This window comes from Mobula birostris, chromosome 14, assembly GCF_030028105.1.
Source record: "Mobula birostris isolate sMobBir1 chromosome 14, sMobBir1.hap1, whole genome shotgun sequence".
NCBI classification, from domain to species: Eukaryota; Metazoa; Chordata; class Chondrichthyes; order Myliobatiformes; family Myliobatidae; genus Mobula; species Mobula birostris.
Window position 1 is genome coordinate 35113824 of NC_092383.1, and position 18283 is coordinate 35132106.

Below are 18283 nucleotides of genomic sequence, written 5' to 3' on the forward strand. Positions count from 1 at the left end.
CATGTACAATGCCTCTGTAACAATAAACCGCAGCTCAGAAAAAAATATCAGAGGTTTATTCACTGTTTTTGGTTTTTGGATGCAGCAACAGGTTTTTCTTTGTCCGGAATTATGCAAAAAAAACTTTAAGAGTGTGACACTTAGTTATAAAGTTCTTAATGTCTTCAATTGCATGGCAAACTAGCCTCAAAAGACTTTTTTTCTGTTTCTGTGACTTAAAAGAACAAGAATAGTAAAATTAACATGATAGGAAGTTTATAATTTCTTTTGGTGTCTGCTTTAATGCTAAATCTGTTCCTGTCTTTAGTGGCACCCTGTGTCACCGTTAATAAAACAAACAAAACTAGCTTTCCCCTCCACTGTTTTCTGATTGCAACAATTCTTTGCTGCAAATAGCTTCTCAGTTTGAATGATACAAAGGCAGCAGAATTTGTTGAATTGCCAGGGTACAGCAGGTTAAGGGAAAGGGGGTATACATGCCACAAAGATCACTGGATCTTAATGGTGAGCTTTCTTCTGGGTTATTAGCTACCATTATTGTTTTGCTGACAACAGTTCAAAGACTGTGTGAAGGCTGAAACTGCACATGCTGAGCTTGTACCAAAATGGCTGGGACAGAGTACGCAAAACCAGAGTGTCTGGCGAACCTTGGTTAGAACCGTTCACAGCAACCTGGAGGAGAGACAGTGAGCAGTACTAATCGCTGCCCAATAAAGAAGGAAAGCAATATCAGCAGCTCCACTACTAGATCCAGCACAATTTTCATGTCCCTATTGTGGACGTCTTAAGTTTTGTTCACAAATTGGACTCAGCAGCCACCTACGAACACACAACAGAACTGCACAAATTTAACCGTCATCGTCAGATACCACAGACATACAACATGTACCAATCCCGATACAAATTGCTGGACAAGCCCGGACAAATGCAATTCTTCTCACCTTCACCGTTCTGGCTCTGTGTTATGTACTGTCCTACACCATCTAATTCTCTGCTTTAACTTGCTCAGCTGTTCCCTCCTTTTTGCCAATTCTACATCTGTGGGAGTGGCTGCATGGAGCAAAAGTTTCTCCCTCTCCCATAATTGCTTAGTCCTACTTTAAATGTATTCACCTCACCAAGCTGTCTGTGAAGGGACAGTGTCTGCTTCTCCTATCTCCTGCAAATCACCTTGAGATAAGAGGATGCTTACATTACTGTCCAAAGCGTTGGATTATACATCTGGAGATGTGTGTTTGAAGCCCTTCACAGCAACTGGGGATTTTACGTTTGAGTATTTAAATGTTCTGAAATAAAAAGTTATTATCAATAACGTTAAGCAAATTATCAGATTGTTGTTAAGGCCATGAGACATACCATAGGAGCAGATTTAGGCCATCCAGCCCATTGAGTCTGTTGCACCATTCCATCATGGCTGATTTATTATCCCTCTCAGCTCCATTTGGATGCTTATGTCAGAATGCTGTTTCTGGATTTTGGTCTGGTATTCAACACTATTGTCCAGCAGATCTCAGTGAACAAATTCCTGCTCCTTGGTCTAAATAACTGGGCATGGGCTTCCTAACGAACAGTCCTCAGATAGTCAGGGTGCACGACCATTCCTCCCTCCCCATCATTCTCAACACAGATGCTCCCACCCACCCCCCGGGGCTGCATCCTGAGCCCATTGTAGTTCATTTTGCTGACGCATGGCTGCACGGACAAACACCGGAACAATCACATCATCAGGTTCTCTGATGGCACGACAGTGGTGGGGCTCATCACCAACAACGATGAGATGGCCCACAGAGAGAAGGTGAGAGAGCTCAAGGCTTGGTGTCAGGCAAATACACAACCTCTCGTGGGCCCTGAACATACCCTACGCAGTCAAGAAAGTTCTCCAACACCTCTACTTTCTAAGAAGGCTGAAGAGAGCTGGACTTTGCACATCTATACTCCTGCCATTCTACAGATGTGCAGTAGGGAGCATCCTAACAAACTGCGTCGCTGCTTGGTACGGAAACTGCACTGTGGCAGACAGGAAGGCTCTATGGTGGGTAGCCAAAGCTGCCCAACACATCGCCGGCACCAGCTTACATGCCATCAAGGCCAAGCGTACAGAAAGGTGCCAGAAAAGGCCATTAACATCATGAAGGACAACACCCATGCAGCTCATAAGCCATTTGTCCCACTCTCATCAGATAGGTGGCTACATAGCATCCACACCAGGGCCACCAGACTCAAAACAGTTACTTTCCCCAAGCAGTAAGGCTGATCAACACCTCCACCCTTTAATTCCATCATTCCTTTATCATTTCCTGTCAGTCACTTTATGCACAGCTTACCGTCACTTTATGGACATACAATCAATCTAGGTGTATAAGCTATCTTATGTATTTATATTTATTGTGTGCTTTATTATTATTATTATTATTATGTTCTTTATCTTGTGATTTTTTTTGTGCTGCATCGGATCTGGAGTAACAATTATTTCATTCTCCTTTACACTTGTGTACAAGAAATTAAATTAAACAATCCTGAATTTCCTGCCACCTCCCCATAACCTTTGACACCCTCACTAATCAAGAAACATAGAAACATAGAAAACCTACAGCACAACACAGACCCTTCAGCCCACAAAGCTGTGCCAAACATGTCCTTACCTTAGAACTACCTAGGATTACTCATGGCCCTCTATTTTTCTAAGCTCCATGTACCTATCCAGGAGTCTCTTAAAAGACTCTATCGTTTCCGCCTCCACCACCATCGCCGGCAGCCTATTCCACGCACTCACCACTCTCTGCGTAAAAACCTACCCCTGACATCTCCTCTGTACCTACTTCCAAACACCTTAAAACTATGCCCTCACATGCTAGCCATTTCAGCCCTGGGAAAAAGCCTCTGACTATCCACATGATCAATGCCTCTCATCATCTTATACACCTCTATCAGATCACCTCTCATCCTCCATCACTCCAAGGAGAAAAGGCCGAGTTCACTCAACCTATTCTCATAAGGCATGCTCCCTAATCCAGGCAACATCCTTGTAAAATCTCCTCTGCACACTTTCTATGGTTTCCACGTTCTTCCTGTAGTGAGGCAACCAGAACTGAGCACAGTACTCCAAGTGGGGTCTGAGCAGGGTCCTATGTAGCTGCAACATTATCTCTCGGCTCTTAAACTGAACCTTTCAGCATCCGCTTTAAGTGTACCCAGTGACTCATCTTCCACTTGCCTTTGTGTCAATGAATTCCTCAGATTCACCACAGTCCGGCTAAAGAAGTTCCTCCTCATGTCTGTAAGATCTCATGTGGTTCACCCACATCCTCAGCAAAGGAAATCCAGAGATCCACAGGACTTGACTCGTTCCCAAAATGCCCTAGTAAGTGTTTCAGAGATGGATAATAAATGCCAGGCTGGCCAAGGAGATCCCCTTCCTGTAAATAAATAATCAGCATTTCTTTGAAGTTCTTGACAAGATGTTGCAATAAACTGAACTGAAGTAGGTTCATAGGAAATGGTATTAAGAGGAGGATGGTGTTAGATGTTATAAAAAGATGCAGATCCTTCAATTCTGATTGCCATTGAATGTAATATTTCTCCATGTTGCATTGTGTGTTATTGGCTTGCAAGCACAAACATATTCAATTCTTTTTCCATTTAGTCTCATATCTGGTGACATCAGTTCTGTAATGTGGGTAATGAAATTACATCTGTTTTTGTTTTCATAGCTTTTAGCAGGAGCTCCATTCGGAAGTATTCCAAGCAAAACTATTCCTGCGGGGCACGTTGGATCTGCGCAAGACCTGGACACTATCTGGTCACTTGGGGCAAGCATATCACCACTTTTGCCACACAGCCAATTACCATTCAGTAAATTGCTCAAACATTTAATTATGCCAGTGTCTGTTTCTGACTTTAACTCTGTCTGTCACACAGGGCTACCTCCAGTACTCTGTTATGTTCTACGGCTACTATGGCAACAAAAGGAAGATCGGAAGGGCAGGCTACCATCTGCCTCTGGCCTACTTTATGGTTGGAATGGCGGTGTTTGCCTACAGCTTCATCATCCTTTTGCGAAAGTAATCATTCTGAAAAATTCACACCATCATCTATGTGGCCAAGAAACAATTCTGAATTATTTAGTGTATTTCCTGCTTATTTTGCAATGTTATTAGAATCATTCAGCGTGGAAATGGGGCCCTTCAGCCACCGAGTCCATGACAACACTTACACACTAACTCCCACTGCACTCTGTCCCTCACCTACACACTAAGAGCAATTTCCAGTGGCCAGTTAACCCTTCCAGATTGTGCATGTTTGGAATGTTGGGGGAAACTGTAGCACCTGGAGGAAATGGGGAGAATGTGCAAGGTTCTAATGGGCGAGACCGGAGGTCGGGATACTACCTGGGTCACTGGACCTGTGAAGCTGCGGCTTCACGTCCTGCATGACTGCAATGCTTTCTTTAACTGCAGGGCAAGGGAAGTGTGCCGTGCCTCATTTACATAACTCATTGCTGACTCCCACCCAACATCCATCTTGATTTACACATTCCTTGATAACGTGAAGCAAAAGCCTCGCTGCTTAGGTGTTCTCGGACCCTAATATTCAGGGCGGAGGGTTACGTTTTAGTTTCCGGATCTGTGTGTGTAACAGGGTGTACGTATGTTTGCATGTCCATAAGTTGGAGGATGGTACGTGAATGAATGAAGATATCCTGTTGTTCTTTGACTCTGCTCCTCAGAATGGCAAAGAACTCCAGGCTAAGCATAGCCAGTGCCTCCGATGAAAACTACACCTTCTGCTGGAAGGTCTTCTGTGCCTGGGATTACCTCATCGGCAACCCCGAGGCAGCTGAAAGCAAGACAGCCGCAGTCATCAACAGTATTAGAGTAAGTGCCTCCCAATAACCTAACCCTGTGGAGACAAGTTGTGGAGTTCTCAAATTTTACCAACCTTTACAGTTTTAACATCATGCCTGCACTTTTAATTAATGCCACTCCCCCACTCATTCCCCAGAGATCAGCATTCCAAACCCTTTCAGCAGGACCATCGTGGGACACAAACTCATGCTGAATTAAATATTCCTCTTTGTGATGCATCGATAAATCTTTATATCCATCTCCTCTGATCGCCTGGCAACATTTCCCACTAATTTACTCAAGTGAAAATTCCCCCTGTTTACTTGACGAGACTGGTAGTGGGTTTAGATTTTTTTGTAATAATAAAATTATCTCTTTTCAATATTATGCTTAAATTTAATGTTATATGGATATGGGGTAATTACACCTTATCTGTGATTTCATTATATTATAATCAATATATATTATATATTCTACTGTACCCTGTATTCTTTTATGTAAGAAATTAATAAAAATATTGGAAAAAGAAAAGCAAGTGTCCTTGTGTGTTAGAACTCCCAATTGATCAGCAGCTGGGTTAACACAGAACGTAATATTTCTTTTTTAAGGAAGCTATTCTGGAGGAGCAAGTGAGGAAAAAGGACAGAAGCCTGTAAGTACTGGTAGCAATGTGACATAGAAACCAAACTTGTGCACCCAGTAATAATTCAGTCAAAAATAACACATTTCACCTTAATGTTTTTTACAGGGCAGTGATTATTAGTTTAAGAATCCTTGCCAATATACTGGTACTTCTCTCATTGGCCGGGAGTATTTACATCATCTACTTTGTTGTTGACCGCTCACAGGAGCTGGAACGCACGAAGATCGAGTTGACACTCTGGGAAAAGAATGAGGTACGCACTCGTCCATTTTGGGTCGAAACACTTGCTGCAGAATGCACCCACTCACTGTCTGCTTTGCGTTTAGGTGAGTGTCGTCGTTTCGCTGATTACAATGATTGCCCCTTCCGTATTCGAACTGGTGGCTCAGCTCGAGATGTTGCACCCCAGAACTACACTGCGCTTCCAGCTTGCCAGGTACACACTCGCTTCCCAATCCTGCCTGTTGTTCCCATTCTCTGCTGCTGCTTGTTAGCGTGGACCTAGTCACTAGTGATGATACAGTTCAAGCAGTGAATTCTGATTTGCCTATGCCACTGTGAGTTAAGGCTAGGACACGTTTAATTGTACCTGGATGCAGTCTGTGCTCGACTAAAACCAACTAAAATATGGTGAGGGAAACACCTCAAGTAGAGTGGAGGAGATGGGCAGCACAGAAACAGTATCAATTACCATCTGTATCATTCAACATAAGAGAGCACTGCCTAAAATAATCTAACAGGAACTTTAGATTCTTTATTCATTAACTTGGGCTGTAATCTGATTTTTTTTTTGTAATTCCTCTCAAAAGGATAAAAGGTTCTTCTTATAATATAGAACCTTGTGAAAAAGACTCAGAAGGTTAGGCTGTATCTGTGGAGAGAGAATTGGGGTTAATATTTCATGTTGATCGCATCAATATTGGTAAAAGTAACAAAATGGAGAAGAAGATTAATCGTAAAATCAGGTAGTTAATCATGCTAAAATGTTAAAAATCTACTGAGATGTTCAGCAGCTCAGGCAGCATCAGTGGACAGAGAAAGTAAACTAATATTTCAGATCAGAGACCAGCTTCTGAATTTATTTCATATTTTTAGCATGTGCATTTGACTTGGCCTAACCTTAAACAAAAAGAAAACTGAAGTAATGGTAATATCAAAGAAACCTGATATCCCAAACTGTAGGATCGTATTGGGAAATGAAATCCCGAAACAAGTTCACAACTTCAAGTACCTTGGATCATGGGTAACATCTGATGGCAAATGCGAAACAGACATAAAAGCAAGAATAGCAATGGCAAGAACAGCATTTACAGAGATGAGAATCATCCTAACGAACAAGAAAGTAGCGATTGACATCCACCTTAGCACTCTCAGCTGCTACATTCTTCCTGTATTGATGTATGGCTGAGAGTCATGGACCATCACAAGTGCAATGGAAAAAAGAATCAATGCAGCAGAGATGTGGTTCCTCAGAAAAATGCTATGCATATCATATATGAACAGGATAACCAATGAAGAAGTTCTACAGAGAACGAAAACAAAACGTACATTACTTTAAAAAATCAGAAAACAGCAATCAAAATTCTTTGAAGAGAGATATTAGAACATTTAGTTACAACTGGAAAGCTGGAAGGAAAAAGAAGCAGAGGCAGACAGAGAATGAAAATGACAGATGGAATAACATCATGGTTAGAAACAGCGGAGGCAACAACTACAATTCGGAGGGTCAGGGACCGTGATGGATGGAGAGACATGATCACTCATGCCGAACGGCAAGGCACCTGAATGAATGATGCATTTGTTCTGATTTTAACACGGCCATACATTTTTAGTATTCAGTATTTTTACTCTTTTGTGATGAATTTCAGATTCATTCACATCCTTCTCATTCACCAGCCTTTACCACCACCACCACTTATATCTCTCAGTCTCCCCGGTCTCTACTCCACCACAGACCTTCCATTTTTTTTCCTTCTTCATGCTCCTCTTTTCTTGATGACTTACACCTACCTCATTCATACCCTTCCCCAATTCTGATCAAAGATCATTGACATGAAGCACTAACGGGGGAATGAATGAAATCTGAAATTCACCAGAATGGAAAGTGTTGATTGACAAAAATATGAGACTGGTTAACTGAAAACCAAAAAAAATTGCAGATGCTGGAAATCTGAAATAAAATTATCATGGACCATAAACATTAGTTCTTTTTCTCTCTCCACAGATGCCACAGAAAGTTTCATACATCAGATTTCCAGCACGTGTACTATGCTTTTGGTCTAAGGTTCTTTTTATTTTCTTGCAACATAAGGAGGGTTCACCTCCATTGCAATTTATATTTTCTGATGTTATGATGTGAAAAAGACGTTTGCCATGACTTGATTATGAAGCATGGTGTCACTTTTACTTTGGACTTGTTAATTTCCTGTCTGTTCTAACTGCAGGGTGCTGGTGTTGTACTTGGGCAACCTCTACAGTTTAATCATTGCTCTGCTTGACAAAGTGAACAGTATGAGCATGTCGGTAAGTGTTTAAACTTCAAACAACACTTGTGATTCCAACAGGACATTTGATTCAGGGGAGCAGTAAGCTAACCCTCAGAGAATCACAGGGCATTTCCAACACCAAAGTGAAAGATCATCTTCAGGAAGGCAAATTCACATAGAACAACTCCTTTACACACAATCTCAAAGGAACAGGATCTATATACTTCTCTCAATAACTACAGCCTGTCCCCATTCATTATAATTTCCCAAGAAGTGCAGTGTGCTGAGAAAAGAGGAGCTGAAAACTGGTCTAATGTTATTAAGACAATGGGAACAGCCAGGTGAAGTGGATGGCCAGGAGCATGGATCAGTATGTGTGGGGAGATTAAGGAAGGAAGGAAGGGCTGTGAAACCAGAAGGCAAAGAGTTGTGATGGAGATGGAAGTAATTCATTGCAGAGGTTGAGGAAGGAAATCAGTGAAAATACTCAAAGAGTTTTAAGACTTTGGCTAAGAGTTAGAAAATAAATGTAATTGAGAAATTAGTGGGATGGAATGAGTGCACATGTTTAGAGAAAGGTTCTAAGTCTTGATGTTCTAACTACTTCCTAAGGGAGAACCCAATTCTCCCATTTCTCCTTCTCAGAAGTAACCTCAGTCTCTGTGCCAGAGTTAGTAATCCACTGACTTCTGAAAACAAGACTTCATTAAATTGTTTTGCCTTCCACTGTTTAATTCTCTTCTCCTCTCCACCCCACCTATCCCCTGTATTATTATAAGGGCCATAGTTTCATAGTGCTGTTCACCAGCATTATAGAAGGGTTACATCCCTATCATTACTTCCATGATTTTTCATTGAATGCCATGTTTTAGAGCAGATATGTTCCTATGGGAAGTTTCTATCGCAAAGCACTGCATCTGTGGGTGTACGGTCTATAGGCAAGGGAATTCTGATTGACTTGTAGGTAGAAGGGATAGAATCAGAATCAGGTTGATTATCACTGAAATTTGTTGTTTGCAGTGTGGTGCAAAGACATAACATTACTACACATTACAGAATAAATAAATAGTGCAAAAAAAGGGATAATGAGGTAGTGTTCAAGGGTTTATGGACCACTCAGAAATCCGATGCCAGAAGGGAAGAAGCTGACCCTGAATTGAGTGTGAGTCATCAGACTCCTGTATCCCCTTCCTGATGGTCGTAATGAGACGAAGGCACATTCCAGATAGTGAGGGTCCTTGGATTTCGCTTTCTGGAGGCACTGCCTCTTTCAGATGCCTTCACTGGCTGGGCAGCTGAGTCTATTACTCTCTCAACCTGTTACGATCCTCGATACTAGGCTGTGAAATCCTCTATACACCTGTAAAATTGTACAACTATAGAAATTTGCAAGAATCTTTGATGACTTGCAAAATCTCCTCAATCTCAAACAAGTAGATCCACTGATGTGCCTTCTTTATGGTTACGCCAATATGTAGGACCCAGGACAGATCCTCAGAGATGTTGACACCCAGGATCTTTACTACTTTTAATTAACTAGAAATCAATTTTACGTGGTCTGAGAAGAGATTACATGCACAGGTAATCAAAATTTAGTGTTAAATTATTGAGACTTCTCTTGAGAATTTGACATTTATAGAAGCAGCAGGCAATATCCGTCAGATCAGAATGTCTTTAATCATTAATTTTTTTATAGTTTGATGGGTTTTCGCCTTTTTCTGCACTTTTATGCCATTTCTCCCCCTTTCCCACTGATTTGTCCCAATGCATATTCCAGATATTGCACTCTAGGCATGGCATTGATTAAAAATTGAAAATGTTAGGGGGAGTGGGTATTTTACAAATGCAGGAATAAGCATGATAGAATTGTGAACCAAGCGTTATAAGGTGCTTCTGTTGACTTGCTGGGATCAGAGAATTTAATCTCAAGGTGACAGCCATGTTCAATGTCAGTAGTTTTGCAGCTATTAGAAAGTTGAGTGCTCAAGAAGCCCAAGTATGCAGCGGCACAATCCACCATTAGATTTAGGATGAGAAGTTAAACTGAGATACTGTCTACCCTGTCAAGTGACCAGACATGTTCTAAGTTGGCAGAAGTCCTGACTAATATATATGTATCATTAAAAAAAATGTTGCTTCGAAATTCACCTCAAACAGATTATTCTACTCCAAAATATTTTACAATTATATCCTTCTGAGGATATAATGAAATGAACTGATCATTAACACATTGCTGTTTGTGATGCTATGCAAAAATTGGCCACATTTAGTAAGTAATTCATTGGTAGTAGAGTATTTTAGTGCAACCTAATGTTGGAAAATTGTTATAAATGTGGACTCTTTATTCTGTTAAATTGTTTGAAGTACTTGTAATTTAAAATGGGTTAAGTCTAAAACAATCTATATATTCTGAACCTTAAATGTAGTTTGAACAATTAAAAAATTAATTGAAAATGATGAACCAGTGATGTTTAATCTAATCCTAGAATTTCCATGCATCTAAACACTTCCTACAGGATAATGTTAATGATACGGGCACATTTTTAGCAACCAGAGCTTTTCCAGGGGAGAATCTCTCGACCCTTGTACCCGACGTTGAGTTGAAGCAGAATATCACATTCAGTTCAGAAGACAACAAAACGAAGCCTATAATCAAGTTTAATAAGACTGCTATATACAACTACAACATTCTGTCCCAACAAGATCAATGCTGGGAAACCTACGTAGGACAGGTTTGTCAATAATGCTTTGCCTTACTCTGTGCCTTGTTGTATTAGAACAGAAAGGAACTTAACGAACATTGAGCAGCTCCAGAACCTCGGTGACGAACTGCAGCTAGCTGAGTTCCTGGGATTGATTAACTGATTGGTTTATTGATTGAGATACAGCGCAGAGAAGGCCTTTCCGACTCTTTGAGCCAAGCTGCCCAAAGTCCCCCAATTTAATCCTAGCCTAATTACGGGACAATTTACAATGACCAATTAACCTACCAATCAGTCAGTCTTTGGACCATGGGAGGAAACCAGAGCACCCGGAGGAAACCCACAAGGTCACGGGGAGAACGTACAAACTCCTTACAGGCAGCAGTGGGTCGCAGGTGCTGTAAAGTGTTATACTAACCACTATGCTACTGTGCTGCCCCATTATAAACCAACTTTCCCCAAACTCTCTCCATTGGCGAATACTCTGGGTATTCTTCACAGCTCAATCAGAGAACAACCCGACTCTACCTTATATGTATGTGTTAATCATAATTGCAAAACAGTATTTCATCCCATCTCCAATACCTATTCATAACTTTGAAGTGAAAATGTGAAAAGACAATGAGTAAATCTGTTTCCTCCAGATTAGTTTTCATTTCCTAGAAAATCTAGGATAATACTGGAGAATTGGGAACTCTAATTCTTTAGCACCATGCTGCACCTTGAAATAAAGTTTTAGAAATATGGAGGCTTCAGGTTACAATTCATATTAATTCTGGGAATTCCAGCAATGATACTCAGAGTAGATGATGTGATATGATGATAAAATATCACTCTTCGCAGCAGTTGGAATTTCTGAGCTTAACAGTAAGATACGTTAGGCCCTTTGACCCATAAAGTCCATGCCAAACTATTTATCTGCCTTATCCCATCGACCTGCACCTGGGATCATAGCCTCCCCATACCCCTCCCATCCAGGTACATATCCAAATTTCTCTTAAATGTTGAAATCAAGCTAACATCCTCCACATCTGGTAGGAGCTCTGCCCTTTCCCTATAACTCAGGTCCTTAAGTCCCGACAACATCGCTGTAATTTTCCCAGTACTCTTTCAATTTTATTGACGTCCTTCCTGTAGGTAGATGACTGAAACAGCACACAATACTCCAAATGAGGCCTCGGTAATGTCATATACAACTTCAACATAACATCCCAACTCCTGTACTCAGTACTTTGATCTACGAAGGCCAAGGTGCCAAAAGGATTCTTTATAACTCTGTCTAGCTGTGATGTGACTTTTAGGAATTGATGGGTCTGTATTCCCAGAACCCTCTATTCTACCACACTCCATAGTGCCCTACAAGCTCACCATGCAAGTCCTGCCATGGTTTGTCCTCCCAAAATGCAACACTTCACATTTGTCTGCATTAAATTCCATCTGCCATTTTTCAATTGATCCAGGTCCCACCGCAAGCTTTTGATAGCCTTCCTTGCTGTCCACTACACGCTGAATCTTGGTGTCACCCACAAATTTTCTGATTCAGTTTACCACATTAACATCCAAATCATTGAAAAACAACAACAGACCCAGCACGGATCTCTACAGCCCATGACTGTGGCCTTCAGTCAAAGTGGCAACTATCTACTATCACTCTCTGGTCTCTCTCACAAATTCTATGTCCAATCTAAAACACTGAACCTTTTTTTGACAAACCTCCTATGCGTTACCTTGTCAAAGGCCTTGCTAAATCCATATAAACAATATTCACTGCCTCGCCTCCGTCAACTTTTCTGGTAACTTCCTTGAAAAGCTCTATATGATTGGTTAGACATGACCTATCACACACAAAACCATGTTGACTATCCCTAATCAGTCCCTGTCTACACAAATACTACGTATCTGGTTCCTTAGATTGCCTTCCAATAACTTATCCATTCTTGATGTCAAGCTCACCGGCCTATAATCTCCTAGATTATTCTTAGAGCCTTTCTTAAATACAGAACAACATTAGCTGTCCTCCAATCCTCTGCCACCTCACCTGTGGCTAAAGATGTATTAAATATCTCTGCTAGGGCCCCTGCAATTTCTGCACTAACTTCTTACAGGATCTGATGGAACACCTTGTCAGGCTCTGGGGATTTAGACACACAAATTTCCCTCAAAACAGCAAATACGCTTCCTCTAATCTGTATATGCTCCATGATCTCACTGCTGCTTTGTCATGCTTCTATAGGTTCCGTGTGTCACAATACAGGTAGGCAGCTCCCAGTCTCCACCCAGCTAACAGGAGTCACCTGCCACTCAGTTCCATCTGATCACCTGCAGCCTATTTAAACCCAGCTCTTCTCCACACGCATCGTTCACCCATGAAGCCAGCCAGCCTATAACAGTTGCTCTTAGCCTTTGGGTATCGTGTTGTCGTGTTCATTATCTGTTCTCTTGTTCTGTGGCCCCTCATGGTTTGCTAACTTGCAGTTTATTATTAAAGTTACCATTCACCACTAAATCATCTTGGTTGCTCTGCTTTTGGGTTAAGCCTCCTCTCAAATCCCTGACAGGGTGGGTGAACCAGCGATTGGCCTAGCAGAGTACACTTACCTTAACAAAGTTGTGTGTCTACACAAGTACACAATCCAGAAGCATCAGGAAACCATTGACTATCTGCTGTCCACCCTCGACCAACTCTCCGTCTCATTACAGCAACTCCATGCCAGTTAACCTCCTCCCTCGGAGCCCTGATCTGGTGCCCGAACACTTCAGATCCCCAACCCAACACCATAACTTTCTGTCCCAGTGTGTCAAACACTTCAAGCATCAGCTATCTCTGTATCCTACGGACTAAGCCAAGATTGCCTTTGTCATCTTTCCCTTGACTAGGTGAGCTCTAACGTGGGCTGCTGCTAGCTGGGTCAATAAAACCACTGCTTGTGATAAACATGAGGAATTCACCACTGAGATGCACCTGATTTTCGACTATATGGGAAGTGGAAGGGAGGCAATGGATCAGATCGTTTGCCTGCATCAAGGCTTGCGCTCAGTGCTGGATTACGCCGGAATTCAGGACCCTTGAGGCGAAATGCATTTGGAATGCAGAAGCACTGATGGGCTATTAACATCACAGCCTTTCAGAGTGCTTGAAAGATGAGCTATCTGCCTGGGAGATGCCCACCGACCTCACAAGTCTGATTATTCTGCCCCCACCCCCACCGCCACCACCGTATTGACGTGTCTTATGGAATGACCTCCAGATCACAAACCAGAACCCCAGTTCTGTTCCCAAAACGATTTCAGGCTGAAGAACCCTCATCAGCAAAACATCCAGAACCCATGCAGTCTGAGAGTGCTCTCTTAACCCCCCAGAACCCATGCAGTTAGTGTCATGGTCCAGTACATGATGCCCGCATTCCGGTTCACGGTCCGCTCGTAGACTCAGGACTCCGGGTCTTCCAGCTGTCCCTCATTTGGTTGAGTTAATCATAGGCACCTGATTCCCATCTTGGGGTTTTGAATATAAGTAGCCTTGGGGTTGAGTGTGGGTTGCTGGTTTGTCTGGTCTGTTCCCCTTGGAGCAACTTGCTGATGGAAGTCTAGTGAAACCATTTGTGATCACTAGGCCTGGTTGGAAGACCACAGCTTCATGGAGCCTTGTTGCCACGTTGGAGTAGTCTTTGTGGTATGGATTTGGCTGTTTCCCGGGCCAGCTGAGTGGCTGTCAGCCACTCTGAGCTAGGTGGGGATCTGGCTGTTTCTGTAGCCAGTGGAGGTTGCTGGCTGTAACTGGGACTCAGAGCAACCCTGAAGCAGAGATGGAACTGTCTGTTGTTCTTTGGTGTTTGTCTCTTCTTGTCCTCACCTCTGTGGGGTAAGTCAGGCTGTTTTGCTGTTGCCTGTGGGGGGGAGGGGTCATGTCTTGTCTTTGCCTCTGTTGGATAAGTCTGGCTGTTCTACCATTACCTGACAGGTGGACCTGTCCCACCTTGGTTTTTACTGGCTTTTTGAAGTACAAGTCCTGGCTCTATGTTTATGTTCAGTTCCCGGTCGGTCTCTTTGGTCCAGCCTCTGCATTTCAAGCCTCGAAGATCCTGCAGCCAAGCTCCAAGAACCCAAGCCTCGAAGATCCCGCAGCCAAGCTCAGGCCTCTAGTCCCCAGCCACGTCCTGTCCTGAAGCCATGTCATGATCTTGCCTGGTTCTAGGGTCCAAGCCCGAGGCAAGACCCAGGTTCTGGGCCCTTGTCCAGTCTCTGGCTCAGAGTTGAAGCCTTGTCTCCTAGTCCATGGTTTCTAGTCCTGGTCCTGCTTTCCCTTGCCCAAGTCTGCATTCTTGTCCTGGCTCCTTGCCTGTATCCTGTCATGTCCCTACTCTAGTCAAGTCCTGTTCCTTGTATTCAGTGTCTGTATGTCTCATTTGGGTCTGTTCCCAGCACCCCATTGTGACAGTTAGAGAGTTCTTCTTTAACCCCCCCAGAACCCATGCAGTTAGAGAGTGCTCCCTTAACCCCCAGAACCCATGCAGTTACAGAGTGCTCCCTTAACCCCCAGAACCCATGCAGTCAGAGAATGCTCCCTTAACCCCCCAGAACCCATGCAGTCAGAGAGTGCTCCCTTAACCCCCAGAACCCATGCAGTCAGAGAGTTCTCCCCTAACACCCCCCATAGAACCCATGCAGTCAGAGAGTGTTCCCTTAACCCACAGAACCCATGCAGTCAGAGAGTGTTCCCTTAACCCCCAGAACCCATGCAGTCAGAGAGTGTTCCCTTAACCCCCAGAACCCATGCAGTTAGAGAGTGTTCCCTTAACCCCCAGAACCCATGCAGTTAGAGAGTTCTCCCTTAACCCCCCGCCTCCAGAACCCATGCAGTTAGTATCATGGTCCGGTCCGTGAAGTCCGCATTCCAGTTCACGGTCCGGTCCGTGGACTCAGGACTCCGGGTCTTCCAGATCCCTCATTTGATTTAGTTAAGCATAGGCACCTAATTCCCAATTTGGGACTTTGAATATAAGTAGCCTTGGGGTTGAGTGTGGGCTGCTGGTTTGGCTTGTCAGTCCCCCTTGGAGCAACCTGCTGATGGAAGTCTAGTGAAACCATTTGTGATCTCTAGGCCTGGTTGGAGGACCACAGCTTCATGGAGCCTTGTTGCCACTTGTTGGAGTAGTTGTTGCGGTATGGATTTGGCTGTTTCCTGGGCCAGCTGAGTGGCCGTCAGCCACTCTGAGCTAGGTAGGGATCTGGCTGTTTCTGCAGCCACTGGAGGTTGCTGGCTGTAACTGGGACTCAGAGCAACCCCAAAGCAGAGATGGAACTGTCTGTTGTTCTTTGGTGTTTGTCTCTTGTCCTCGCCTCTGTGGGGTAAGTCAGGCCATTTTGCTGTTGCCCTGCGGGGAGATCTGTCTTGTCCTCATCTCTGTAGGGTAAGTCAGGCCGTTTTTCTGTTGCCCTGCAGGGGGGACATGTCTTGTCCTTGCCTCCGTAGGGTAAGTCGAGCCATTTTGCTGTTGCCCTGCAGGGGGGACAGTCTTGTCTTTGCCTCTGTTGGGTAAGTCCGGCTGTTCTGCCATTACCCAACAGGTGGAACTGTTCCACCTTAGTGTGGAGAGGTTGAGTCCCGGCTTGTCTAAGTATAAGTCCCAGCTCTATGTCTATGTACTGTCCTGTCTCATGTTGGTGTTGTGTTAATGATGAGTCCCGGCTTTTCGAAGGACAAGTCCTGGCTCTATGTTGATGTTCAGTTCCCAGTCAGTCTCTCTGCTCCAGCCTCTGAGTTATCAGCCTCTGCATTTCAAGCCTCGAAGATCCTGCAGCCAAACTCAGGCCTCTAGTCCCCAGCCACGTTCTGAACTGAAGCCATGTCATGTCCTTGACTGGTTCTTGCGTCCAAGCCTGAGGCAAGACCCAAGTACTGGGTCCTTGTCCAGTCTCGTGCTCGGAGTCGAAGCCTTGTCTCCTAGTCCATGGTTTCTAGTCCTGGTCCTGCTTTCCCTAGCCCGGGTCTGCGTTCTTGTCCCGGCTCCTTGCCTGTATCCTGTCACATCCCCACTCTAGTCAAGTCCTGTTCCTTGTACTTCAGTGTCTGTGTGTCTCATTTGGGTCCATTCTCAGCACCCCACTGTGACAGTTAGAGAGTGCTCCCTTAACCCCCAGAACCCATGCAGTTAGAGAGTGCTCCCTTAATCACCAGAACCAACCCCCACCCCCCGCCAAGAGCATGAACATTGCTGGAGAATCAACTTGTGTACTTTCTGCAAAGCAGCCAATCACCCATGCATCTAGTGGCCACTGCATCTGGGAAACAGGACAACCAGGTAGAGATGAGGGGCCTTCTATCTCATTAGCTTACCTGGCCCCTCATTCCTGCACCGTAGCTTGACTGATTCTGTCCTCCTCCCCTCATTAGCTCTATGTGCACACGAGGCTCTGGTTATTCAGGAGACCGGAGTCTGTATCTGCAGCTTGGACTCCCTACCAAGGCTATCTCTCACCCCTTCTGCATCACAGCCATTGATGCTTGTATCTCGGGGCCTGAGATGGTCCAAGTATGTGCATAGCCTGTGGACCTGACACATGAGCGTCAGAGAGCACCAGGACTCCATCCAATTCCTCCTTATCGACTCATCCAACACTCCTCTCATCTTGGGTTCCCCTGGCTCTTCACTCAGGATCCTCATACCACCTGTTTATCCATTTTCACTGCTGAGTTGGGGATCCACATGCCACACCACTTGCCTGGGACCTCAGTTGACTTCACCCTGGAAAGCTGTGGAGACGGAGGGAGCTCTCAAAGGGACGCCATGATGTAGCCATTGCCTTCAGTAAGAGGGAAGCCGCATCCTGCTGCCTCACAGAACACGACTGTGTGATTGATCTCCTCCTGGGCACTACCCTCCCTGAGGTCATCTGTCCTCCCTCTCCCCTCCTGAGACTGGAGACATGAATGACTACATCACCAAAGCGCTACACCATAGCTTCATTTAACCATCCCGGTCCACAGCCATTTCAGAATTCTTCTTTGTCGAAATGACCTGTCCTTGCAGCGACTAACATGGACTCAACAAAATCACCATTGGTGAGCAGCACATTCCGACCACTCCACAGGGCCCAGATCTTCACCAAACTGGATCTACGGAGCACGTACAACTGATCCGCATCTGTTAAGGGAATGAGTGAAAGCCCGTGCTCGTAACATTCACTGGACACTACAGATACCTGGTGAGACCTTTCTGACTTTTCAACAGTCCAGCCGTTTTCCAAGCCTGTGTTCACCTGATCCTCTGTGATATGCTACATAGGTATGTCGACCTTGAAGACATCCTCATCTTCTCCAAGGACCCCCAAGAACGTCTGTCAGGTCCATTCAGTCCTTCAGCATCTCCTCAAAAACCAACTGAACTGCAAGTTAAAGAAATGCCAGTTCCCCACCCCAGTTGTTTCCTTCCTGTGTTACGTCCTTTCACCCCAAGGCATAACCGCGGATACAGAGAAAGTGCACCGCACTGTTGAATGGGCCTGACCACACTCCCTCAAACAGCTACGGCATTTCTTGGGCTTTTCCAGCTTCTACTGCCGTTTCATCAGGAACTACAGCCAAATTGCTGCTCTTCTCACCTTCCT

At 44.2% G+C, this 18283-nt stretch overlaps 1 protein-coding gene across 1 annotated transcript in view; it reads left to right on the plus strand.

The window, feature by feature from the left end:
• Positions 1-18283, plus strand: part of LOC140209609 (transmembrane channel-like protein 3) — a 102165-nt gene that overhangs the window by 51099 nt on the left and 32783 nt on the right. Inside the window, exons 8-16 of the mRNA XM_072277879.1 lie at positions 3711-3809; positions 3919-4061; positions 4727-4874; positions 5453-5496; positions 5593-5740; positions 5814-5923; positions 7932-8016; positions 10061-10069; positions 10490-10705. Of these exons, the coding sequence (XP_072133980.1) occupies positions 3711-3809; positions 3919-4061; positions 4727-4874; positions 5453-5496; positions 5593-5740; positions 5814-5923; positions 7932-8016; positions 10061-10069; positions 10490-10705 (1002 nt within the window). The remainder of the gene's footprint in view (positions 1-3710; positions 3810-3918; positions 4062-4726; positions 4875-5452; positions 5497-5592; positions 5741-5813; positions 5924-7931; positions 8017-10060; positions 10070-10489; positions 10706-18283) is intronic.